This window comes from Castor canadensis, chromosome 11 (assembly GCF_047511655.1).
Source record: "Castor canadensis chromosome 11, mCasCan1.hap1v2, whole genome shotgun sequence".
Lineage (NCBI taxonomy): Eukaryota > Metazoa > Chordata > Mammalia > Rodentia > Castoridae > Castor > Castor canadensis.
In genome coordinates, this window is record NC_133396.1 from 49427563 (window position 1) to 49454631 (window position 27069).

Sequence of the window (27069 nt, forward strand, 5' to 3'; positions counted from 1 at the left end):
AGAAATGCCGCGCGCCCACTGGCCGCGCGCCGCACGTGACTCACAGCTGATTTCCTGCCCTCCCCCCCCCACCTTTTTGTTGCTCCGCCGCCGCCGGGTGTCAGTTTCTGCGCCGCCGCCTGCGGTCTCCAGGCCGTGTCCCGCCGTCGCTCGCGCCGCCGATCGCCCCGCGCCGCGTCCAGGGCCGCAGCCCGCGCGATGGCGCACTCGGGGGCTGCAGTGCCTCTGGGCGCGCTGGAGCAGGGCTGCCCCATCCGCGTGGAGCACGACCGCCGGCGCCGCCAGTTCACCGTGCGGCTCAACGGTAACTCGGCGCCCGCCACCCCCGCCTTTTGTTTGTGAGCGAGTGAGCGGGGCCGCCCCCGCCCCAGCTCAGGGATTGGCCGCCGGTGGGCGCGGGCGGCGCGCGGGGACGCAGGGGGGCTTCCCGGGACAGGACGCGCGCGCTGTGCTAGGCCCCCGAAGGGCCGGCGCGCGGGCGACGAGCCCTGGAGAGGCGGGAGCGTCCGCTGCCCCAGACGCAGGCGACTGGCACCTGCTGGGCCGGCTGGCTTCCGGTGTTGGGCGCCGCGGAGGCCTAAAGAGCGGGTCACCTGTGACTTACCCCTTCCCTCCGGGGTTCAGTGGCTTATTGCTGCCCCTGCGAACCCTAGCTTTTGTACCCTGGAGACATTGAGGATCCTCCGGGTAGACCTGGGGCTGACAGTGAAAGGGGCTTCCGTCCCTGGTGCGGGGAGAGGGCGGTTGCTGGCTCTGAGACTTTGGCCAATTTGCCTAGTCTCTGGGTGCCTCAGTTTCCCCTACTCTTCAGTGGGAATAGCACCAGTGCACGTTGCATTGGGTGGCTGTAAAGATGAAACGCTGTGATGGGTGTAAATCATTCATGCGATACAGAGCAAGTACTGAGAAACATAGACTGATCGTTATTTTTTAAACCACAAAGGGAGGTCAAGTCCTCATTTCCCATAGAGTTTTTACCAGCCCACACTTCCTTCCCCCAGAAGGTCTGAGGGGGTCAAAATATAAACAAGGACTATTAGCTCTCTGTATCCACTCCTCCCAGCCCAGTTCTCTGGGGGAATGTCCAAGATTCTAGAGGCCACTGTGCCCATTTCTGAGAATGAAGGTAGAGGCCCAGGAAGAGGAGAGGCTTGTGGGGTCAGTAGGAGATTTGGAGCAGAGCTGGGTTAGCGTCCCCCTTGGTCTGACTTCAGGGCTTCTGCCATGGCCACTTGGTGAAAGTCAGAAGGGGGTTGGGACTCCCATTTGGACAGCCTGGGCATGGAGCAGCTTCCCACCACTTCCACAGTGTCAGGGCTGCAACTGTCACAACATCCCTATGATGTGTGTGACACACTACCCTACATTACGGATGAGTAAACTGAGACTGAGGCTGTATGAAGTGACTTACCCACCATCATCAAGGCCAGAGTCAGATTTAAACCTGGTCCTGGCTGACCCTCCAGTGTTCTTTCCTCATAGAAGCAAGTCCTGCTGTGGCACTTACAGTGGCCAGGCTGGCAGTGACACTCAGGGCCCTGGCCAGTCTTGTGGGGGAGAGGCCTCATGGCTTTTCAAATTCTCTTTTCTGAGGTTTTGTGAGTTCTAGGGAAGCTGGTTCCCTGGGTGGCTCAGGAGACAGACAGAAAGGGCCTTTTTGTTTCTTCGTTTTCTTCCGCATGGGTATAGCCAAAGGACAGCCCTCCAGAGTTGGCTGTGACCAGACCATAGCTTTAAACTTGTCCCTTATGGAACCTGGTGCCCTGTATAGCTAACTACAAATATGGCCAGTATCCTCCCCAGGTCCCTGAGCAGGTGCAATACAGCCCCAGGCGGACCCTCCCAGACTTCCAGGCCAGGCTGGTTCAGGCATGTATCAAGACAGGTAGTCTTTCTGACCAGGCCTGATGAGTGGGCAGGGAACAGGTGCTGGTAGGGTCTCCTGCCTGTAAGGAGGCCTGGAGGCATCTGGCTTCACTCAGGAGCACCTTAGGGCTGTCATTCCCTAGCTTCCCATAGGCCTGTGCCCCCATCCCCGAGGCAGAGTAGGCTGATTATAGTTCTGAAGATGGGAAGATGTTTGAGCAGCTGTGTTTGTTAACTCTTGTGAAGGAGGAGGCTCTGTGCACATGAGTCCCTTTAGTTCAGCCACATAGGATAGGAAGTGGAAACTGCTCCTCCCAGTTACAGATGAGGACACTGAGGAACAGGGAAGTGAAGTGACTCGCCCGAAGCCTTGAATCTCCAGCTGGAAGAACTGGAATTCATTGCTCTAGTATTTATTGACCTCCTACTATGTGCCAGCACTCTTCAAGGTGCTGGGGACTTGGACTGACTGTCTAGAGGGGGAGATAGGCAACAAGTAAATTATGAAGTATCTTAGAAAGTAAGGACTTAGGTGAGAGGTGAAGCAAGGAAGAGGGGAGGCTGCATTGGGGAAAGGCTGCTATCTAGAATCAGGTGTCCAAGAAGACTCCCTCCTGAGAAGGTGGTATTTCAGTAAAGACCTGGATGGAGCAAGAAATAGCTACAGCAGCAAAGAGTGTTCCAAGTCCAGAGAACCACAAGAGCAAAGACCCTGTGGTGCCTAGCATGCATTCAAAGCAGCAGGGAGTGGTGCAGAAATGAGGCAAAGAGGTCATGGAAATGTGAACACTTATATGAATTTGGCTTTGGCCCCTTAGCAAGGTGGGTGCCTGGAAGGGTCCTAAGAAGAGGACAGATGGCATAGCCCAGACTCCCTCTGACTGTGCTAAGGGAAGCAGACTAGGCTGGGCAGGGAGTGTCTCGCTACTGCACTAGTTTAAGCAGTGTGGGTGGGGATGGAAAGAAATATCCCAGTCCTTGACAGATGGGACAGGAAGTGTGGATAGGATTTGCTCACCTGGGATGTGAGAGGAGGCACGAGCTCAGGCTGGTCTGACCCAAAATCCAGGTTCTGAAATACTAGCTGTCCCATCACCATTTTATAAGCAGGGAGACCAAGGCACATGGCAGGTAGGCCTCCACATGAGGCTGTCATCTGAAGGTTAGAAGGAGCTGGAAAAGGCTCCTGTCCCCCAATTAGGGCCAAGTTCTCACTTGTTGCAAGGAGAACAGTAATTCAGGGGTCCCAGAATCCTGGGGTTTTGAACACCTTCCCAACCCCCACTTTGCAGATAGGAAGACTGAGGCCCAGAGAATCTGCCCTGGACCCCCTAGTGCTCTGGAGGGTACAGAGCTGAGAGTGCAGCACTTGGCCTCATGGGGGTCAGAGCCCAGCCTCAGTGTGATGCCCCCCACTTGACCCATGGTGCCCGCCCAATAGGTAGCGCCCCCGTGCCCTGTAACATCCCATAATGCCCACTCAGAGCAGGCATCCTAAGCAGAGAGGGCGTAAGGACAGGCCAGGGTGGCCTTCTCATGCTTCCTGCTGTGTTGGACTGGGGATCTTGAGGGGACAAAGTGACCCACACTGGGCCTCTGTTTCCTCATCTGGAAATTGGGAGCAAATTGTAGCCCCCTCCTGGAGCTTGGGAGAGACTGAAGGATACTGAGGACCAGAAAGTCTCCTAACTAGAGTTGTGTCCTGTTCTGGTGTCCGATTTGCTGTTTGACTGTGGTCCAGTAGTTCGCCTCTCAGAACTACTAGTTCCTGTCAATCTTCCCCTTTGGGACAGCTAACATGGGCTGAGAACCCAGTCAGCATTTAGAAGCCAAAGCACTGGTGCTTTGAAGTTAAAACATGTAAAATATAATTTGCTTTGTCCTTTAAAGTTAAAATATATGACAGAATTTGCTTTTAAAAGGTAGAGAGACACACTTGGCGTTGACATGTTTTCTTTCAGGCCAGAGGATTGTGTCTTCCAACTTCTGGCCTGGGCCCTTTACCTGTCCTTCCTTTGCTCTTCCCTCAGACACTTGCTGCTCACTGTTCACCTCGCAGTTCAGAGGTTTTGTCCTGGGAGGCCCCATGACTACCCCTGGCATGATGCCCCTGCCTCCCCATCCCAGGACACTTCTTAGTTATTTCCTTCACACACATGCAGCTCCCTCACACTGGAAACCTTGAGTTTCATTCTCTCACTGAACACATGCAAACCACCAGAAAATCTTGCTGAGGACACCTTTAGAACAGTGTCAGTCTGATCTCTCTCTGTGTTGCCCCATTATCACTCACCAGGCCTAGTGCAGCCAACCCACTGGGCTCCCTGCTCCTCCCCTGGCTCCTCCCCACAGCGACCAGAAGGATCCTGTGAAGTCATGAGTTACCTCCTGTCCCTCCTCTGCTTAGGACCTTGCAGCAGACCTGGCTTAAAGTAGCCTAGGAGGCTCTGTGGCACCTGCCCCTCCATCACCTCCCTATACTCATCTCTGCCACCCTTCCCCCAGCTGCTCCACTCCAGCCACCCAGGCCACCTTGCTGTCCCTTATACAGGCCCACTCCTGGCCCAGAGTCTTTGCATGGCTGTTCCTGCTCCTAGACCACTTCCCCATTGACATCTTACACATCCACTTTCTTGTTTATCTTTTCTCTCCTAATCAGTTTCATGAAAGCAGATCTGCTTGTCGATCTTGTTACTTGCTATGTGCCTAGCACCTGAGCACTGCCTAGGGCTTAATAAACATTTGCTGGGTGGATGAATGTATGGATGAATGAATGAATGGATGGATGGGTAGGTGAATATACATATAAGTAGATGGGTAGATGGATGGATATGGGGAAGATGGATGGGTGAATGGGTCAATGGATGGATGAGTAGATGTACATACAAGTGGATGGGTGGATAAAGTGAATGGATGAATGGGTGGGTGAATGGATGAGTAGACAGACAAATAGATGGGTGGAAGAGTAGATGGATAACTGGGTGGATGGATGGGTGGGTGGCAAATGAGCAGGCAGGTGAATAACTAAAAATCGTGACTGGGGGAGCTTGATTTAAATGCTTGCCAGAGGGATTTGCAGTGGACTGGTGAGTCTCTGTCCTGGCAGGCCTGGGAGGGCATGAAGACCCTTTCATTCTTGATTCCTGTGCCCAGTTTCAGTTTCTCGTGGATCCTGGCACCACAGTCCTCTGATCTTCCACTCCTCGTCTCTGCCAGAGTTCAGCAGGGATCCTGCTGCATCTGGTAGTGCTGCCTCTCCTGTCTCTTCTTCCCTGCTGTACTTATGGATTTGCAAAAGGCCCAGCACTGTGTCTCATGCTGGACCTTATGACTTGCAGACCTTGTGGGGGAAATTAGCTGGGCAAAGAGCAGTGCTGGGAAGGGTTTGTGTCCCTGGGATGCCGAGGTGGGCAACAGTAACAAGAGTCTTGTGTGTGAGCTTGTATGTCGCCTGTATTGTGCTAAACATGTCACACAGATTGCTCAATGAATCCTCCAGACAATTCTCTGGGGAACATTTGATCATATCCCCACTTTATGGATGACAATCTGAGGTACAGAGAAGTTAAAACTCAGCTCCAGTAGAACTTTATAGCCTGTCTCCAGATGCCTGTCCCTCCCTCCACCCACCCTCCACACCTGAGTCCACTGGACCCAGTTGGAGTCTGCCAGCGCTCACCAAACCGCCCAGGCCCCTGAAGTGCACACCTCAGCTGTCTTCATCCTCAACCCTCTAGGATGTCATGACCGGGCCGTCCTGCTCTACGAGTATGTGGGCAAGCGGATTGTAGACCTGCAGCACACCGAGGTCCCTGACGCCTACCGTGGGCGTGGCATCGCTAAGCACCTGGCCAAGGTAGGGTGGACAGCAGAGAGGGACACAAAGGCCACCACCCTCCCTGTCAGGAGAGGATGGGCCCAGCGGCTGACTCCGGCTTGCTTCATGGGCAGAGCACAGCCTTTCAAGCCCACCTGGCCAATGGGTTGTGGCGGGCACTGGGTGGATATTGCACAGCACTCTTCTTCCTCCCTGGTCACCTGGGGTACGTGGCCACCATTCAGGCTCCTAATTTGCAGAACATGATGCACCCAGAGCTCCTAGGTCACCACAGCCTGATTCTACCCTAGGGCCCTGGACATGGCAGGTACTGGTTGCTTAGTAAAAAGTCCTCTTGGAACACATGGGTGAATGTTCCCGTCAGTGGCCCATTCCTGCCCCCAAACCTTTCCTCCCCAAATCCCCTCAAACCCTAGGCTGCCTGGACAGCAGATTTGGGTATAAGGGCAATAACAGCTGGAGCCAAGGATGGCCTTCAGGGCTGCTGGAGGAGTTCAGCTAAGGATCTGTGCTGGCTTCCTCTCCTCCACCCCCTCCAGCCTGTGACTGCTGGCCAGGCGGGGGAAGTTGCAAAGCCTCCTCCATCTTCCTCATGGTATGGTACCTTCTGGGCTTGGGACTCATTCTCCTTCACCTAAGACCAGCCTGCTAGCTGGTCTGTGGGATCATCCTAGGTTCCCAGAGAGGAAACCCAGTCACTAACATGGGCCAATGAGAGGGTAGCCATGGAGCTGGGTACTGCGGAGAGAGCCAAGGACCACCTCCTTCTCGGGTGGGGCATCGGAGGTCCCAGAGTGGATGCTGCAGGCTCTGATGGTCGTTCTCCCTCTGCCTGGCCCCAGGCCGCCTTGGACTTTGTGGTAGAGGAGGACCTGAAGGCCCACCTCACCTGCTGGTACATCCAGAAGTACGTCAAGGAGAACCCACTGCCACAATACCTGGAGCGCCTGCAGCCGTGACCGCAGTGGGCAGGAGCACTCCCTGCCAGCCTTTCCACGTGGACTCCGCCCCTCCACGTGTCTCAGGACCCTGCTCCCATGGGGAACAGGCTCAGAGTTATTTTTGTAAGGATGTTCTGCTGCAGCCCTGCATCCATGCTCCTGAGGGCAGCTGGCAGAGGATGCCCTGTGATCCAGGACTGGAGCAAAGGGCAGGCCAGGCATCCGTGGTCCCAACAGCTCCCTCCCACAAAGACCCTCCAGCTTCCCAGATGCCTTCCACTGGGAGCACAACAGGGCCTGGGACAACAGGGTCCCTGCTCTGTGATTGTTGTCTGAGGCTGATGTGGGATCCCTGCCTCCACCTCCTGGGGCTGTGTCCTTCCTACAAATGAGGAGGATTGCTCCCCAGAGCCAAGAGGACCAACAAGAAAACTCCTGTGCCAACTTCTAGGGATGGTAATGCTGAGCCTCAGCTGCCTGCCCCCTTTTCTTTCTCAGACTCCAGTGCCCTGGCCCAGGTGGCAGAGCCACAGCAGAGGGTGATCCTCCCAGACTTGAGAGAGAAGAGTGGTAGGTGGAGCTGTGGCCCAGGCTCAACTGTACACACACACACACACACACACACACACGCACACACGCACGCACACACACACGCACAGAGTGTGGGGTGTGGACACACTTGAGGTGGGGGGCAGTAGCTGTCTTCCTTGCCTTGGCACACTAATCTTCTGTTGACTTCTCCTGTGTCACCTCTGCAGGAAACAATGTCCCCACCCCAGGGCCTGTCCCCTCTTCTGCCCCTGTCTGCCAGGAGCCAGCTCTGGAAGCTGCCTCAGTGGCCAGGACCTGATGAGCATCACAGTGTCCTGGCCTTCTCTGGCCCTTTTACCTCCACCTGCCTAAGCTTTCTCAGAGGGGTCTCCTTGGACCTAGGGGTAGGAGGCAGGCACACTGTCCCCAGAAAAACACCCTCATTGCCCAAGAGGAAGAAGTGAGTCACCAGAGAGATTTCCTTTGCTGCCACCAAACAGAGCATTACTCTCTGAGTGGCCACCTGTGGCCAGCACATTCTGTTGCCTGCCTTGAGTCCCAGGCTCCTCCCACACCAGTCTTCTTGGTGATAGCCTGGGAGATGCACCAAGCACAACTTGTTTCTTTGGGGACTTGTGGCTTCCCTTTAGGGACTATTCAGGGCTCATACTCTTGACCTTGTGCCCTACTCCCCTCATAGTTCTTAGTTCCTTCCTGCTCTGTGAAGCAGGGCTATAACCCAGGAATCAGAGTTCCTTTCAGATTTGAGATGTCGTTCAATAGCAAATGCTGGGGCGATGTGCCATTTGGATTTGGGGGCAAGGGGGACTGGGCCCTGGCCCTGGGAAGAGGCTACTGGGATGTCCTATGGCTCTCCCCTCCAGGGTAGGGGCTCAGGGCAGGGGGGCTGCTGGTTACCCAGTGAGCATCACGGTGTCCCTGACCCTCTCTAGCCTCTTTGCCACCACCAGCTTGGGCTTTCTCAGAGGGGTCCCCTTGGATTTGGGGGCAAGAGGGAGGCATATGCCCCCCCCCCCAGTATCTCTGACATTCTTCTTTGGTGCTGGCCTGGCCTGGCCTGTAGGTGTCTTTACATTCATCCCACTCGCTCAAGTCTCTGTTCCACAATCCTTTTCTCCTCTGCCAGCCACAGCAGCTCAGGGGCCCACATTAGACATCTGCACAGATGCCTTTCCACCTGCAGTGGAACATCCAGATCTGTGCCAGGAAACCTGGCAGCCTGCTGGGGGGCCCTGAGCTCAGAGCCCCTGAGCCCTACCACTGTGAGTCCAGGCTTGGACCAGTATGGCTGCCATCCTAAGCATCCCTCACTGCCCCTGCATCCCAACCTGGCCCACAGTTCCCCCACCCCAAACCTGAGATCCACATACTTTGAGAGCAGGTGACTCCTGTGGTGACCACCTGTCCACAACATGCTTAGTACTTGAATGAAGGGACCTGGGCCTGGGAAAAGCAGCTGGGCCTTTTTCCAGTGGGCTTGCCCTGAGTTCCTGTAGAGATGACTTGGTCATCCTCTGCCTTAAAGTACCACTAGCCCCACTCCAAAGGCTCAACGAGACTCTGCTGGGCTAACCCACAGCTTCACGACAGCAGCAATAACCACGTGTCCAGACCATCCTGGAGCCCATCCCATGCCTCAGCCAACATTGCCCAACTGGTCCCTCTGGTGCTATGCCTATCTTCCTGGCCTCCTAGCCTCACCCCCTGCCCTTGTCCTGAGTCGCTCCTGGAACCTGTAGTTGGGCACTAGTCACTCTGGCCCTGGAGAAAGAAGTGCTATAACAGGGCAGAGAGACAGGTACCCCCAGCAGGTAAGGGGGTCTCCTCCTCCCCCAGTCTATATGGGCAGTGACTTACGTGCCTTTTCTACTCAGGACCTACTCCAACTGGTGTCTGGACTCCCTTGTCACTTTTCAGACTCCTGAACACACTGTGATGTACATATCGCTCTCCCCATTTTTAACTGATGAGAGACTTGAGGCACAGGGTTGGGCTAAGGAGCCCCAGAGGGAGAAAGGAGAAAGAAGCAGAGGGGCTGTACAGTGTCCCTCATTCTTCCTTCCCACATGTCCAGCCTTTTCTCTCATCATCACCAGTGTGAACGGTGCAGCCCCACTGCAGGGGAGAAGAGTGAGGCTTTAGGAGGCACTGTATTCTGGCTGAATTCTCTCAGCATGACAGAGTTGGTGGCATCGGGATCCAATCCCAGCTTGGGCAACTTTGCTGTCTGTGTTCTTTCCCAACCAGCCTGGGCCCCATGCCACATCCCATCTACACCAGCCCCCAAGCTGTGGTCCAGTCCCAATGCCACACTCCCCACTGCCTGGGCAGCAGCCTTGGAACATAAAAGTCTGCCCTTTGGGATTTCTGGTTGGTCCAGAGCAGGGAGGTGGGATCTGACCTTGCTGAACATAGGTCCAGTATCTTGCCAAGATCCACAGCTCACTCACCTGGCACTTCATTCAGCTGCCAAGGGAAGGAGCTGACTCTTGAACAGGACTTCCTCCTAGATCCCATGTGGAGAGTTGGGTGGCTATCTCAACAAAAGGGGAAGAGGCACAACAGCTGCCAGAGCCTCATAACCTTACCCTAGTCAATTCTCCCAGCAATCCTATATGACAGATGAAGATACCAAGGGTCAGAGTGAGGGAGTCACTAACCTGCAGCCCAAACAGCTAGAAAGACCAGAATCCAAAACCAGTTCCTGTTCTCTATAGATGGCGTCCAGCTTGCACACTGTGGTTTTATGTCCACTTTAGGTGACACATGGCCTCAGAAAACAATAAACAGATCAAACTTCCCTGCTCATTTGGAGGGCTGAGGCGGGGGATCTGTCTTGAGCTATAAGGTGTGTGGCTCATCAGGAATGCCTGGCCACATGGAGAAGGCTGATAACACGTGGACTGGAGTCAGAAGCAGGATATTCATGGAGTACCTGGCCATGCATTCACACTGTTCCTCAGTTCAGGACTTGGGTTGGTTTAAGTTCACCCAGATGTCCTTTTACTATTCTCAGGGTCCCACTCCTTCCAGATCAATGCCCTAACTTTCATGTAAGCGATCCGGTGAGGCTGTGAATTCAACTTGTAACTGCGACCTACAGGATGGGATTTAGGATTATGTTTTCAGTTGTATCCATCCTGTGGCTACAAGATATTAAAGATGGTTTTCCGGTTGTCAATAACGTTCTGGCTTTCTGTCTGTGCCTTGGGCTGAGTAGTTAAACATGCTCCTTCTGCTGAATCTCCACCAGGCCACACCAGAGTCTGGGTTTGGCCCCATGACTACAATTGAGGGCAGTGGGCATTTGGGCTCCCAGGCTTTGCCTTCAAAGGATACCTCACCCAAGCACTTAAAATAGGTGATACTGTAAGTACTAGTTTTGCCACTTGTCTTGGTCTGTTTTGTGGTGCCACAGCAGAATACCTGGGACTGGTTAACTTACAAAGAACAGAGATAGAGCTTGTGGAGTTCTGGAGGCTGGCAAGTCCAAGGTAAAAGGGCCAACATCTATTGAAGGGCTTCTTGCTGTATCCTAGAGTGGGAAGCACAAGAGCAAGATGAGTGTGCACATGCAAGAGAGGGAGCCAAACTCAGCCTCTGTAAGGAAGTCACTCCTGCAGTGCCTTCATGACTGTCACCTCTCAACACCGTTGCATTTGGGATTGAATCTCCAGCATGGGACCTTGGGGGACACATTTGGACCACAGCACCACTAAATGCTTCCAGCTTCCTGGGGCTCATTTTCCACCTAACAGTGAGGTCATTCTGGGGTTCCAGCTCAGTGGGGGCAGATGAGCAATCCTAAATTCCTGGCTTTGAGGAGCTGTTTCCTAGGAGGTCACTCCAGCTACTAGGAAACAATAGCAGCCAGTGCAGAGTCAGAAAACTGGAGACTGTCCAGGTGCTTCAAACAGAGGATTTAGTGCAGGGGGTTGGTTGAGAAACTGTTGGGAGGAAGACAGGAGAGAGATTACCCTTATATTGATAATACAGGAAGCTGCCTTTCCACTGAGGCTGGAGGGACAGACGGTATCGCCCAAAGCTGTAACCATGGTGTTCCCAGTAGAAACTCACTGCCTAGGTCAAGCCCCGGGAGCACATGTCTGCTGGTCACTGCTGCTGCCACCATGAAATCACCCCCAAATCCAGAAACTCCGAATGACTTCCAATCACCTGCCAGCGGTTCTGCCAGCAGAAATTAATCAGAAGCCCCCTGGCAGGGACGGGGAAAGATGAAGTCTGCAGGCTTGCATCCTCTCTATGACGCAGCAGAGGGAAGTCTGTAGACAAGCAATCAGGACAAGCAGGAATGTCCTTGTCTGCTAGGGATATGGCATGTGACATAATGCCAACCCATTGATACTGAAGATAAAGTATAATAGAGAATGAGAGGCAGGGTGTAGCTCAGTGGTGGAGTGCTTGCCTAGCTTGAGTGAGACCCTAGGTTCCATCCCCCTACAAAAAGAGAGAGATGTTGGCTGGGCACCAGTGGCTCACTTCTGTAATCCTAGCTACTCAGGAAGCAGAGATCAGGAGGATCATGGTTCGAAGCCAGCCTTTGCAAATAGTTTGCGAGACCCTCTCTTGAAAAACCCATCACATAAAAGGGCTAGTAGAGTGGTTCAAGGTGTAGGCCCTGAGTTCAAACCCCAGTACTGCAAAATAAATAAATAAATAAGAGTGATGGTTCCCAAAACCAGGCACTGAGAATGGTTATTAGGAAGATTAGCTGACCCACCCTTAATGCCAACCTGTCATGGATGCAGTGCTAAACAAAGTAAATGCTTTCTTTTCTTGGGAGGAATTTGAGGGTCAAGGGAAACATGCAGGCCATTAAACATGAAGTTGGGTGGGAGATCTGGCTGGTGAGATTTGGTAATTTTCTGAATTAGGGAGCAAGTGAGATTCATGAGGTCAAAAGTGGGGACTGTGAGAGGATTGCTCCTAAAGGTTGTTATTCAGGAGAAACGGTGAGTCACACATTAGATATGGCCAGACCCTGAGGCTGGGCAAGATTAAGCATTATCACAGATATTCTGGATCTGGTATCCTCATGTGCTAAAGGCTTGGTCCCACCCTGTTATGCAATTGGAAGATGGAGGAACCTTTAGGAGGTAAGCCCTAGTGGGAGGAAGTGAGCTCACTGGGTGGGGGGCGATGTGTCCTTGAAGGGTGTACTGGGACCCCTGGCCCTTCCTCTTCCTCTCTGCTTCCTGGCTGCCCTGAACTGAGCAGCTTTGTTCTACCACCTGCTTCCATCTGTGATGTGCTGCCTTACCATAGGCCCAAAAGCAACTTGGCCAATCAACTATGGACAGAAATCTCTGAAACTGTGAGCCAAAATAAACTTTACCTCTTTGTAAGTCTATTTTCTCAGGTGTTTTGTCTTAGTGATGGAAAGCTGACTGACACAAGGACAGTCTGGGAGTAGAAATGTTTTGCTGCTTTATGTGCTGGCTGAGACAAAAAGTGTGACTAAGTGCCATGGACTAAGTCTGAGAGGCAGATAATCACGCACAGGCCTTCCAAGGGCCTGAAGGGAAAGAGCCCCTCAGAGGGCTAGTGCTGTCCACCCAAGCAGCATCAGTGTGTGCTCAGTGAGGACACAGGGTGACCAAGGCAGATGGGGCCCGCCTTTCAGGGGGTGATGAGAAGGTACCCACACACTAGGAAACTGATGCACACACAGGTAAGGCGCACAACCCCACATGAGGACCGGGAAGGCACTGTTGAAGAAGGGGCTTGTGGGCTGACCTCTGTTAGGGAGCAGCCTTCAGACCCTGTATGATGGTGCTCATGACCTCTGGCCTCATATCCCTCTACTTCCCTCTCTCCACCTGGCCAGCCAGCCTTTTTGCTATTTCTCAGGCCTGCAAAGGCAGCCCCACCTCAGGGCTTCACTCATGTTTCTCAATGTTTTCCCAGAGGCCTTCCTTCCATCTTTCCACCTCCTTTAAGTTTCTATGTCCTCCACTCCTGATTCCCTTACTCTGCTCTATTTTTTTCCAAGCATTGATTTTTTTTCTTACATAATAGATAACTTGTTTATTTTGGCTTGTTGATTGTTATTCATTGTTTATCTCTCCTTGCTAGGATACAGGCTCCATGACAGTAGAAGTTTGTTTTTTGTATGGCTCACTAGAATATCCAGCATCTACATCAGTGACTGGCACATTGTACTCAAAATTTTTGTTGAATGGAGAAATAGATAAACAGATAGACAGATAGGTGAGTGGATGAACATACAGTTGGATGGATGGGTGTGCAGGTGGGTGGATAGATGGGTGGGTGGGTGAGTGGATGAATGGATAGGTTGGTGGGCAGACATATGGGTGAACAGATGGAAGACAGGTATATGACTAAGTCGGTGAATGGATGGATGGATGGATAAGCGGATTGGCAGATGGGTGAGTGGAATGGTGGGTTGGTAAATGGGTAGATGAATGAATGGATAGATGAGTGGATGGATGGATGGATGGATGGATAGAAGGAGGAAGGAATGGGTGGACAGATGGGTGTATAGATGGGTGGGTGAATAAATGGATGGGTAGGTGGATAGATGAGTGGAAGAATGGGTAGGTGGGTAGGTAGGAGTTGGAAGGATAGAAGGAGGAACAGACAGATGGGTGTATAAGGTGTACGTATCGGTGGCTGGAACAATGAGAGAAAGAGGCTTCTGTACACATGAGAAATGGCCTAGAGGTGAGATAGTCATGGTATCTTTGGGGAACTGAATGAAAATGAGTGAGGCTAGAAGGGAAGGGTCAAATAATGAGACAGGTGGGGCCTGATGATGGAGAGTCATACAGGTGTGGTAGAGGTCATTGGCATTACAGTCTGCACTTCCATTCATAGGACCACAACTGCACTTCCCAGCCACCCTTGCAGCAGGTTGTATACTGAGATCTCAGTTCTGCCCAATGGACATGTGCAGACATGAGGTGGACTCTCTCCAGCTCTCTCTCATTCCACTGCTGAATGCAGTGGGTGATCAGGCCTAGGGGAGGGTGAGTCCATCACTATGAAGAGCACAGACCTCTGAACCACTGCATAGAGAAAAAACAATGATGAACTCTTGCTGTGACTGGTTACATGAGTGAGAAATACATCTCTGTGTTGTTTTACCCACTCCACATGCTGAGGTCTACTTGTTATAACAGATACTGTATTAGCTAATGCCTGGAAGCACACCACTGCCATGACTTCAAACCTAAAATGCATAGCATTGGCTGGGTGGTCAGACAGCAGGAAGCACGGCAATAGTGTAGCGTGGACAGTTGGAGGTTTGTGTGATGCAGGGGCAAAGCGTCTGCTGAAACTGTAGCCTGCAATAACTCGTAGAGCAAAGCAAGGAGACCCCTGATGCTCAAGTGGCAATTAACTGGCTGAGCTGGAATATCAATGTATGTTGGATGATCCTTCAGTTCATAGCAAGACATTGTAACAGAGATGCATCCAAGCAAGATACAACACGCAAACAAAAGAAAGGGGGATCCAGAATTTGGAAAGTGTTGGAAAAGCAAACCACTAAGGAATTCTGTATCAGTCAGCTTCTTGTTTCTATAACAAATACCCAAGACAATTAGCTATACAGAGAAAGGATTTATCTTGGCCTAGGGTTTTAGCGGTTCCAGTCCATGACCAGCAGACCCATTGCTTTTAGGCTTCTGGTCTGGGAATCAGTGGCAACAGTGGGGAATGCATGGCATTTTACAGCCAGGAAGTAAAAGTGAGAGAGGAAGGTCCAGGGTCCCAATGATCTAACATCCTCCCATATGCCCCACCTCTCATTGGTGCCATGGATGGGGACCAAGTCCAAGGGCCTTTGGGGGGCATTCAAGATGCAAACCTCAGCAGACTCCAAATAAATAAAACTGCAAATAATAATAAATAAAACTTAGGCACAAAAGACCCATTAAGACGTTCTCAGTTCTATGGACCAAAGCCTTTTCTCACAGCAAGGATTGAATGCAGACTGTAGTCTTGCTCCACAGCTAACTGTCAAGGTATCCTCAAAGTGAAACAGAACCATGGGTACCGGGAAGCAAAATAATAATGAAACTGGAGTTTTGGACCCAAGGCCCAAACTCCTGAGATCCCATATGTCAGGTACAGCCACCTGTCCCTAATGACAAATAAAGAGGCATGGTAAAGGCAAAGAAAAGTTTATTACACTGCTCGAGACATGCCATGGGAAGAGGCAGAGTAAGCACTCAGCTCATCTTCAGCCATCTTCAGGGTACAGACGTGAGTTCTAGGTTTAAGTAGACAAAAGAACTGGGGACAGGGGATAGAGTTACGCACAAACAGTCCTAGTCAGAGGGTCTGTCCCAACCAGATAATGGTTCTGGTTGACCATTATCTCAGTCCAAGGGTTCCCAGAGGGTTTCTGGAGAAGATGTTATCGCTGTCATCATTTGAGGGGAACCATCAAATGATGGTTCTGCTCCAGGGTACAGCCTCATCATGATAGGTAACAGTCCTCATTTGGACGGGTGGTCAGTCCTGCAAGTCTCCACTGTTCCTTATGGGAAGTTTCAGTCATTTGTCATAAAGATGTTATCAGTTCTGTCCTTTCTGGAATCCAAGGTGATTGCAAAGTGACTGTAAAGAGAATGACTGAGAGCAAAGACAAATACAAAATGGAGGCAAGAATACCCAGCTTCTCCTGTTTTTAGTTAATTCATGTTCTCAAGTAAGGAGTCAGTGCTTTTCAGCAAAAGCAATTTTAGTGCATCTTACAATAAGGCTGATTGATATCGATGTTCTAAAAGAACTCCCAGGTAGCTGGGTGCCAGTGGCTCATGCCTGTAATCCTAGCTACTCAGAAGGCAGAGATCAGGAGGATTGTGGTTTGAAGCCAGCCCAGGCAAATAGTTCAAGAGACCCACTCTCGAAAAAGTCCATCATGGAAAAGGGCTGGTGGAGTAGCTCAAGTGGTAGAGCACCTGCCTAGCAATTATGAGGCCCTGAGCTCAAACTCCAGTGCTGCCCAGAAAGCAAAAGAAAAGAGCCCCAGGTATGACACTGTATTACGAAAGAAGCGGGAGCCTATAATAGCAGAGCAAGCCTTGGAACCCCAAGCTTGTTTGGGCAAGAAAAGAACTGAAAAAAATTGCACCCCCATAACAGATTTGGCCATAAGGAAAACTGGATTGGGGTGGGGAGTCCTCCTGGAAAGCAGATTTGGGTACAAGTCAGGACAACCCCATTCTGTCAGGACAGGGTTCTGTCCCTGCTGGGGTTGCTGCGAGTCCCCCATCCTCTCAGTTTTCTAACAGGAACTTTCCAGATGTTCAGTCTTTCCCTGCTTCATCCTGTATTTGGGTTGGAGGCAGCCAGTGCTTACATCTTACCTAGAGATCCCAGGTGGCACTGGTGGAGAACACAGTGCAGAAATGGAGAAGGTACAGGGAGGAGAAAGTGGCGCACTCTTATTTGATGCCCTGAAGGACGGAATGTAGCAGAGCCACAGTCACCAAAAAGATGGATGAAAGGCTAGATGGAGGTGGGTAGATGGATGGATAGTTGGGGACAGGTAAACAGATGAGCAGATGGCTATGTGAACAGATTTTGTCACCAAAACTCCATTTCCCTTTCTTCCTGGACAGGCTATCTCCTAAGCCCTTTGAGGTTCACTGACAGAAGTGTTCCTGGCCTTTCAGAAGGTCTGGCCCTCCCCTCGGGACTTCTCTCCTCCCTCCCCAGTCTACATAAGAATGAGGGTGATGCTGGACTTGCAGAATGACTCAAGTGATAGAGCACCTGCTCAGCAAGACTGAAGCCCTGAGTTTAAACCCCAAAACTGCAAATAAATAAATTGGGGGAAGTGATGGGATGTGAGATGGGTCAGATGAGGAAAGCCATCCACTGGTAGGTGACACCTGCTTTCGATGGCAGCATGGCAGCGAGGACAAGCTGCACTTCTGCACTGGGCTGAACCTTGAAGTCTTTTCAGCCTTTTTGTCCCAGCAGCCAACAGGGTTTCAACAGATGTAAGGGTGGGGACAGCATTTAGTTTTGATGCAGAGGCTCCACTGAGGGATTTGAGGCAGGGAAGTGCCAGGTCTCACATGCTGTCGTAAATCAATGATGGTGGTGGGATGTGGAGAGAGCCTTGAGAGTGAGGAGGCCAGGGTGGGGAGGAAGGTGGAAGGCCATGGCAGATGCTAGATGCTGGATGAGAGAGAGCAATGTTCTGAGGTACAATGGAGGCAGTTAAAAGAAAGATAGGCCACTTCAAGACACTTAGCTAACTGTCACAGAGTCCCCCAGCTGACAAGTGGCCATGTCAGGATTCAAATCCAGTTCTGTCTGGGCGGAAGAGAGTGTAATGAGATATGTGTGTTGTGCTGCCCACAAGGCCCCTAGCTCCACCGACATTCCTAGCAACCTAGGCTAGAGTCCACCCTCCTCACCAGAACTTGTAGCCTCCTGATTCCTCTCTTGCCCACTGTGGGCTGTGCTCTATACAGCCGCCAGAAAGACTTTTCTAAAACCTCAACCAGATTGTGTCCCTCTCCTGCTCAGAACTCCCCAGTGCCCTGAGTTCAAACCCCAGTGCTGCCAAACAAAACAAAACAAACAAACAAAAAAAACCAAGGGACTCCATGCAGTCCCAGCTCACCCTCATCCCTCCAGGTCATCTTGCTTCACACTTCAGCTGCACCAACTTTGTTCTGTTCTTCAAATCATTCCAGTTTGTCCTGCCTCAGGGCCTTTGCACTTGCTGTTCCATCTACCTGAAATTTTCTTTCTCTAGATAGTCTCATAGTTTATCTTCCTTGTCACTTAGGTCTGTGTTGGTTAGACATGTGTTTAGGTACTAGAAATATCCAATTTGTAGCGGCATTTCATCTATTGCACATTTTACAAAGTCAGGAGGATTAAAGTCAGGGGCTTGTGCCAAAAGCCATTGGTGTCCCAAAGGCCTATCCTCTACCCTTGTTCCCCCTTACCATGTTGTGTTTTGTCCTCTGGCAGAGGCAGCAGGATCATGGTTTGAGTTCAGCAGTACAAAGTTAGGGAGACCCTATCTGCTCTGCTTTGTTGTTGTTTTGGCAGTACTTGAATTTGAACTCAGGTCCTCAGGCACTCTACCACATGAGCCACTCTGCCATCTAGAGAGACCCTAACTGAAAAATGAACCAAAAGCAAAGAGGGCTGGAGGTGTGGCTCAAGCAAGTGCAGGGCCCTGAGTTCAACCACAGTTGCAAAAAAAAAGATTACAGTCTGGTGACATTTACAATGCATTCATAGGGTTGTACAGCCACCACCTTTATCTAGTTCCCAAACATTTTCATCATCCCAAGAAGAAAGCCATTCCCATGCAAGGTCAGTCATTTCCCACACCCCTCCCTTCCAGCCACTCATGAGCCTTCTGCCTGCAGACTGACCCCTCCTGGACATGTGCTGTAAGAGAATCAGACAGCCTCTTTCCTTTTGTGCCTGGCTTCTTTGCTCACAGTGATGAGTAGTGTTCTCCAGGTTTGTGCACGCTGTAGCATGGATCAGAACTGCACTCCCTTCTGTGACTGAGCTAGACTGCCCCATGGGGGCCACCACTTCGGGTTTATCAGTCATCCATGGATGAACATTTGAGTTGCTCCGCCTCCTGGAGATGTGCACAGCCCTTCTGTGAGTGCAGGTCCTATTGTCTCTGTGCTGTCTGCTCAGGCCCCTGCGGTGGGGCCTTTCTGATTCTACTGCTTATGGCTCTGTGGACTTCTTTTCCAACCCCTAGGAATCCGTGTCCCATCCTCCTGCCATCACATGGGGCAGGACAGGATTTACAATCACTTCCATCATGGACCTGGGATGTGGCTCAGTGGTAAAGCCACATGCTAGCTTTGCCTAGCATGTGCAAAGGCCCTGGCTCCATCCCCAGCCAGCAAAATACATAAATAAAATAATAGCCACTTCCACCCAGAGTGGCTCCAGCCCAGCACTGCCCTCTCTGTGACCTGGGCCCTGGCTGCCACCATGGCCTCCCACCTTCAGACTCCTTCAAACATGAGTGCCAGCCCACTGTGCTCCAGCCCAAGGACACAGAGCAATGTCTCCTCCAACAGCATCCTTGGAAATCGATCTTCTTTTGTGTGTTTGTGTGAGTATGTGGTCTGGGGTTTGAACTCAGGGCCTACACTTTCAGCCACTCCACCAGCCCTTTTTTGTGTGAAGGGTTTTTCAAGATAGAGTCTCACAAACTATTTGCCTGGGCTGACTTCGAACCATGATCCTCCTGATCTGTGCCTTCTGAGTTGCTAGGACTACAGGTGTGAACTACTGGTACCTAACCAATCTTCTCTCTGATGTCCAACTCTGTTTGGCCCCAGCTTCTAATAGCCTGGAGGACAATGACCAGGGCAGGGCATAGATGAGGAAGGAAGAGCTTCACTTCAGTTCATGGTCTCAATAGGAACTGGAAAATAAGGTGATGTGGGCAAAACTGTGTGTGTGTGTGTGTGTGTATGTGTGTGTATCCCTCCTGGGTGCCCAATTCATATATTGAAGACCAGGCAATCCCTAAGTTTGGCCTCTGAAGAAGGCCTTCAAGCTACATCACAATATGGCAGATGGCACAATGACAGAGATCAGGCAGGGAGACAGGAAGTCAGAGCACTAGGGGGACTGGACTTACTCCTTTAGAACAACCTGTCTCCCAGGAACTCCCAGAGATCTATAACTACATAAATCCCTTCCAAGGAAGGGCCAACCACATAGTTACCTTCCACTAGGCCCTATCTCTTAAAGGCTTCCCACTTCCCACATGGCCACACTGGGGACCAAGCTCCCAACACATGGGCCTTTGAGATACACTCAAAACACATCCAAGCCATTATAAACCTGGACCCCCAATAACTAACTCAGAATGTGACTCTACTTGGAAATATGAGTTTTAGGAGGTAATAAAATTTAAGTGAGGTCATAAAGATAGAGCCTTAATCTGATAGGATTAGTGTCATGAGATCTCTCTCAGCCTGGTGCTGATGGTTCATGCCTATAATCCTAGCTACTTGGGAAGCTGAGATCAGGAGCTTGGGCAAATAGTTCACGAGACTCCATTCCAAAATAACCAGAGTAAAATGGACTGGAGGCATATCTCACATGGTAGAGCACCTGCTTTGCAAGTATGAAGCCCTGAATTCAAACCCCAGCTCCATCGAAAGTATTTAAAGAATAAATATAAATTTTAAAAAGAGATCTCTCTCCCCATCCCATGTGAGACATAGCAAGAAGGTGGTAGCCAGGTGCTGGTGGCTCATGCCTGTAATCCTAGCTATTCAGGAGACAGAGATCAGGAGGATCATGGTTTGAAGCCAGCCCAAGCAAATAGTTCAAGAGACCCTATCTTGAAAATACCATCACAAAAATAGGGCTGCTGGAGTGGCTCAAGGTGTAGGCCTTGAGTTCAAATCCCAGCACCACACACACACACACACACACACACACACACACACACACACATACAAGGTGGCAAATTTGCAAGCCATAAAGGGAGCCCTCACCAGGAATGGAATCTGCCAGCACCTTGACCTTCCAGCCTCTACAACTGTGAGCAGGGTGAGTTATTCAAGCTCCCTCTCTATGACATTTTGTTATAGCAGCCTAAGCCAACTAAGATACCTCTTCAGAATGTTAATGGCAATGGTGCAGTCTCTGATCAGAAGACTTCCAAATTCTTTGTGTCCCACGTGGGGGAATCCATGGCAGGCCATGTGGGTGTAAATGGAGTTTATTAAAAGTTAGGGAAGGGAATTACAAAAAGGAGCATAGTGGGACCAGGTGGAAGGTGGAAGTAGAGAGATTGTGCTTCTTTTTTCCAAGTGCTTTTAAAACTTATGCTAACCTCTGGGAAGGGAATAACCTGGTGATTCCCAACCAATAATTAATGAGTTGGGGAGGAGTATGGGTGATCCCTGGCCCTGGTGAATGTGGTTTGAGTTGTCCTTGAGCTGGCATGTGAATAACCTACACACATTTGCAATTAAATGCAAATTAAAGAGAAGGCTAAGAGAAAAAGAGGAATGTTCAATCTGAAATACAATATTGAGTCATATATTTTCTAAGAGTCCCAAACTTTCCCTAATTCTAGCCTGCTCAAGAGCAGCCTTCCCTACAGCAATCCTCTTCCCACCCACTCCTGATTACTCCACATTAGACCACTTGCTACCAAATCAGCTTAGTGCCTCCCTGGAAGCATCTAACTCATGCCTGCCAGTTCCACTGAGACCTTAGTTCCTTGATGGGGGTTGCTGGCCCAGCGTGGCTGCCATTGATCCAGCCTGGTGCATACACTCCATAGGAGTGAGATGGCAGGATAGAAAGAAAAATGTCCTGGGATGCATGGAAGCTTTCTATGATCTCTTTCAAACTACATTAACAACAGAACAAACAGCTGCCATCTGGTCAGAGTGCCCTGGAGATGTTTGCCTACAGAGAGGCTGGTGAGAATGGAGTGTGTAGCCCTGTGGAGCTATAAGACATTTGGTCCCCATGCGTGGGCAGGTGCCTTAACCTGTTTGTTTCCCAGTTAATGAAATCAAAATACTCCTGTTAGACATGCTGCTTGCCTCATGGCTGTGTCATGAGGACAACGCAGCTGTAAAGTGAGCTATAAAAAGCACAGAAATGATTATCAAACCACATCTGCAGAACCCACCACACCCTCATATGACCAACTTGGCCCAGTATGTTCTATGTTCCCTAAGATGAAACTGAAATTCCTGTGTCCTGGGGACCCTCCTCCCCAGCAGTTTCAACTGGTCACCTCCTGTCCCCCTGCTCTGTATTTTTCCTCTGCCTTCAATGAGGAATCAGCCAGATGAGCTTGGGACAGGGCGCTGGCTACTTGTTTCTCTGTAGGGCTTCCAGGCCTGGCACAGAGCATGTGCTCTGCATGGCTCCAGTGATCAAGTTCAAGTTCCCCATTAACTGCCATGCCAACTAGGTGGGCTCTGCACCTCGCTGGTGTCTTTCACCCAGGAGGACTCTAGTATGAGAGGCAAGTTGTGATTTTCCCACACTCAAGCTGCAAAATGGGGACAAAGCTAGGTTACAGGACTGAAGCCTGTCATCCCAGCTACTCAGGAGGCTGAGATCTGGAGGATCATGGTTTGAAGCTATAAGAGGCACTCAAACTGCTTTTGCTGAAAAGTACCGACTTCTTATGTAAAGCAGGCTAGAGTTAGGGAAAGTTTGAAACCCATAAAAAAAAATATATGACTTGATATTGTATGTATATATAGGTTGCCCATGCCCTGGCCCAGGAACCACCCTCACCTGGCCCAGGGACCACCCATACCCCTCCCCACTCATTGATTATTGGAAGGGAATCACCTGGTTCCTCCCTTCCCTTAGGTTAGTGTAGGTTTTAAAAGCACCTGGAGAAGAGATGCTCTCTGCTTCCTGGCCTCTGTTGGGTCTGGAGACCTAAAGGGCAGATGAGTGAGTATCCCATCCCCCATGGAGAGCACTATGATTCCAGCACCCTGAGAAGGAGTCATAACTCTGCATTTCTGCACCCTGAAGAGGAGATACCAGGTCTGATAGATCTGCCACAGGGCTGATGAGCAAAATGCTCTCAAGATTGTTTCCCCTCCCCCATAAGGGGTAAACAGACCAGTTCATCTAAGAAAGCCCGAGAATCCATGGCCAGTGAAAAGAGCCCACCTAATCCAAAGTTAAAACGTCCATAAAAGCCCCAGCCTTTACCTGAGCAGGGAGTTACCGGCTTCCAGGCTCCACTGCACTGCTCTAGCAGTGCCTTTCCTTTCTCTCTAATAAATCCTACTTTATATACCGGCTTTGGCTCACAAGCCAGTCAGCTGCCTCACGAGCCAGTTCTCTGGCCTGTGAAGGCAAGGACCCTCGACACTGGCCCGCAACACTTCAAATTGGCACGTAACACTTCCACTTGTATTTTCCTTCCCTAACTTTTAATAGACTCCATTTACACCCACATGTCCTGCCATGGATTTTTCCAAGTGGGACACAAAGAATTTGGAAGTCTTCTGATCACAGACTCCACCACCATGCCACCAGCACTTAGGCCCACATATTAACTAAAAGCAGGAGAAAAGGTTGGCATCTGTCCTCCATTTTTGTATCTTTTTCTGAGCCATTCTCTCTGCTATCACTTTGCAACCACTTGGAATCAAAGAAGGACAGGAATGATCAATAACATCTTTATGACAAAGGACAGAAACTACCTCCAGCATAGACCCTCCTTTGGATGGACCACCTGCCTGGTTCCAGATACCAACTCCAGAAACTCTCCCAGAACTGGAACTGAGATAATGACCAACCGGAAAAACCTGTGATCAGCACTGTTTAACTATGCATACCTTTTGTCTCCTGCCCCCTGTCTACTTAAATCTATAACTCATGTCTGCATCCCGAAGATGGCTGAAGATGAGCTGAGTGCTTATTCTGCCTCTTCCCACGGCATGTCCAGAACTGTCCAGAACTACAATTAATCTCCTTTCTCTGCCTTCACCATACCTCTTTATTTGGCACTTAGGGACAAGTGGCCAGACCTGTCATATGGAATATCAGGAATTTAGGCCTTGAGTCCAAAACTCTGGTTTTAAAGACAGCCTTGAAAAATATTAGCGTGACTCCGTCTCAACCAAAACTCTGGCATGGTGGCACCTGCCTGTCATCCCAGCTAAATGAGAGGCCATAGGGGGGAGGATCCTGGTTCAGGTTGATCCAGGCAAAAATCCAAGACCCTACCTAAAACAAAAAATTGGGGGCCAGCAAGGAGTCCTACTGTCACCTTTATGTCATGTGATGTGCCAAAAGCTCCTGGGAGTGCTGCTTACATTAGGCTGAACAAAAAGAAGTCGTGTTAGAACTGGATCCCCTCCCCCTTGAAGGTGACTTACTGGAAACTTTCCACCAGGTCCTGAAGAAAAACATCCACCTTTAGCCATTTACTAGAAACTCCCCACCTGACCTAGAAGAAATGGCCCACCCTTATGCCATTATATAGGGAGGGTCAGAGGGCTATTGAGGATTTGCCCACCCAGCGACCTTCCTGGAACTTTTCCACCCACCTTTTATATCTACTCCAAGTCTGTAAGCAGCTGTAGGCTCCATCTCTCTTCCTGGGTCCCCCTCCACAGGTCTACTTCTCCACAAGAAATCCAATCCCAGCATTCTGTGCCTCTTTCCTTCTAATAGTTCAGGCACACCCAGGACCTGTCATGGGGATGGCCATGGGGAGCGATGGATTTGGGTTCAGGCCATACAGAGGGACATCCTGGAGGACTGATGATGTTGAGGCAGGTTAGTAACAAGGAAAGAAATCTAACATGGGACTCCACCCTGCTCTGCAAAAGGGCACCCCATGCCGAATTCCTTCTTCTCCCCATCCAGTGCTACCCTGGGATATCCCCTCAGTTGTAAATTCCTTTTCAATTGTAAATTCCTTTGCAGATATAAATTCCAGAAAAGACAGGGAGTCTCTTGCTAATTTGGACTGGAAAATGGCCTTTGTCTGCTAAAGGGAAATCTGTCCTCAATCTGACCTCTCTGGTAAAGCCCTCTACTTAAGACCTTATGGATATTGTCATATTTTATACATAGAATTAAAGACTTGGAGCCAGGAGCCATGGCTCATGCCTGTAATCCTAGCTACTCAGCAGGCAGAAATCCGGAGAATCTCGATTCAAAGCCAGTCTGGGCAAATAGTTTGAGAGACCCTATCTCGAAATTACCCAACACAGTGGCTCCAGTGGTAGAGTGCCTGCCTAGCAAGTGTGAGGCCCTGAGTTCAAGCCCCAGTACTGCAAAAAAAAAAAAAAAACCAAACCACTTGAGAGCCAGCATAAATGCAAATGCAGAATGCCTGTCACACTTGTCAATCACCCTAGCCCCTCTTATAAAGACAGCCCAGACTTTTCTTGCTTTTGCCCATACAACTCATAACTTGCCCTTTGAACAAAGGTCAGGGCTTCACTGCTCTTTGTCTTGCAGTGCCTATACTTGAAACTGGAGTTTTGGACGCAAGGCCCAAACTCCCGAGTTTCCATATGACAGGTCCAGCCACCTGCCCCTAAATGTAATATAAACAGGCATGGTGAAGGAAAAGAAAGATTTATTACACTTCTCAGGACATGCTGTGGGAAGAGGCAGAATAAGCACTCAGCTCATCTTTAGCCATCTTCGGGGTACAGACATGAGTTATAGGCGTAAATAGACAGGTGGCAGGGGACAAAGGTATGCATAGTTTAACAGTTCATTAACAGGTGCGTTCTAGTTGGTCATTGTCTCAGCCCTTGTTCTGGGAGGGATTCTGGGAGAGATTCTAGAGTTGTCATCTGGAGCCAAGCAGGTGGTTTATCCAGAGGGTCTACTGTTGGGGGTAGTTTCAGTCCTTTGTCATGAAGATGTTATCAATCATTCCTGTCCTTCCTTGATTCTAAAGTGGTTGCAGGGTGACAGCAGAGAGAATGGCTCAGATACAAAATGGAGGGCAGATGCCATCCTTTTCTTCTGCTTTTTGTTCATTCATGGGCTCAAATAAGGAGTTCATGCTTTTCAGCAAAAGTAATTAAAGCACCTCTTACATACTTCCCTTTTTTTTTTTTTTTTTTTGTGGTATGGGGGCTTGAACTCAGGGCCTACACCTTGAGCCAATCCACCAGCCCTTTTGTGTGATGGGTTTTTTCGAGATAGGGTCTTGAGGACTATTTGCCCAGGCTGGCTTTGAACCGCCATCCTCCTGATCTCTGCCTCCTGAGTAGCTAGAATTACAGGCGTGAGCCAGTGGTGCCCAGCTTTCCTTTTTCCTTTTGTAAGAAACACTCAAGTAGCTTTTGCTGAAAAGCACTGACTCCTTACTTGAGCACACAAATTCACTAAAAACAGGAAAAGCTTGGCACCTCTGTTTCCATTTTTTAATCTGTCTTTGCTCTAAGCCATTCTCTTTACAGTTACTTTACAATCACCTTGGATTCCAAAAAGGACAAAACTGATAATACCTTTATGACAATGAACTGGAGCCACCTGGAGTGTCATCCTTCTAGTTAGGACAATTATCCCAAGAATACTCTCAAACAGGAACCAAATTATTCCCTCCAGGTGATAACTTCCCAGAACTCGACCAGACTACCAGATCACCTGCCCGACCAAGAATGCCAGCCCCACCAGTCATGAGACCAACCAGGCCACACCTGTGACTGAACTGTTTATTCATACCTTTTGTCCCCTGCCCTCAGTTCTTTTGTCTACTTAAACCTATAGCTCATGTCTGTACCCCAAAGATGGCTGAAGATGAACTGAGTGCTTACTCTGCCTCTTCTCACGACATGCCCCGAACTGTGTAATAAACCACCTTTACCATGCCTCTTTATTTGGCTTTTAGGGGCAGGTGACCAGAACTGGCATACAGAATCTCAGGAATTTGGGCCTTGGGTCCAAAACTCTGGTTTTGCTTTCAATAAAATTTCAGTACTGCTTTGCAAGCCATGCCTCCATCCAGTTCTTTGTTCAAAAGACACAAGGATATGAAATCTTGACCAGGGTCTTCTGAAGACCATCCTCCAGTGACAACGGGACTCCTATGCCACTGAGCCTGTGACGGGGCTCGTGTGGCCAAGGAGAGGAGGTCTCTTAAGGTAGCTGGCAGAGGCCACATGGCTGCATTACAAGCCACCTGGAGACACAAGGGGATCAGACAATGGCAATTTGATTCTCTGTGTGGATTCGGGAACTCCATGGCTGGGGCCCAGTGTGACTATAGACTGAGCACTGCACATGGCCTCTCACTGGGCTTCCTCTGCACAGTGGCCCCAGACAGCCAGACTTCTGTGGCTACACAGCATGCTCCCATGAACAAGACACAACATGTATGGCCTTTTG

General features: G+C 50.2%; 1 protein-coding gene across 2 annotated transcripts; it reads left to right on the forward strand.

Moving 5' to 3' along the window:
* Positions 1–78: 78 nt before the first annotated feature.
* Natd1 (N-acetyltransferase domain containing 1) lies at positions 79–26672 on the forward strand. 2 transcript variants are annotated; one of them, XM_020172428.2, is made up of 3 exons: positions 79–304; positions 5604–5722; positions 26290–26672. In XM_020172428.2, the coding sequence occupies exons 1-3, from the start codon at positions 199–201 to the stop codon at positions 26362–26364; spliced, it is 300 nt and encodes a 99-aa protein (XP_020028017.1). In that variant the 5' UTR covers positions 79–198; the 3' UTR covers positions 26365–26672. The 2 variants fall into 2 exon arrangements, with proteins under 2 accessions (XP_020028017.1, XP_020028016.1); XM_020172427.2 differs by lacking the exon at positions 26290–26672 and adding an exon at positions 6547–10381 and having other exon boundaries at positions 82–304.
* The last annotated feature ends 397 nt before the right edge of the window (positions 26673–27069 follow it).

Coding starts and splice junctions, on each gene's coding strand:
- Natd1 (XM_020172427.2), top strand. CDS start 199: ATGGCGCACTCGGGGGCTGCAGTGCCTCTGGGCGCGCTGGAGCAGGGC. Junction 305..5,603: donor GTTCACCGTGCGGCTCAACG/GTAACTCGGCGC, acceptor TCAACCCTCTAG/GATGTCATGACCGGGCCGTC. Junction 5,723..6,546: donor TCGCTAAGCACCTGGCCAAG/GTAGGGTGGACA, acceptor GCCTGGCCCCAG/GCCGCCTTGGACTTTGTGGT.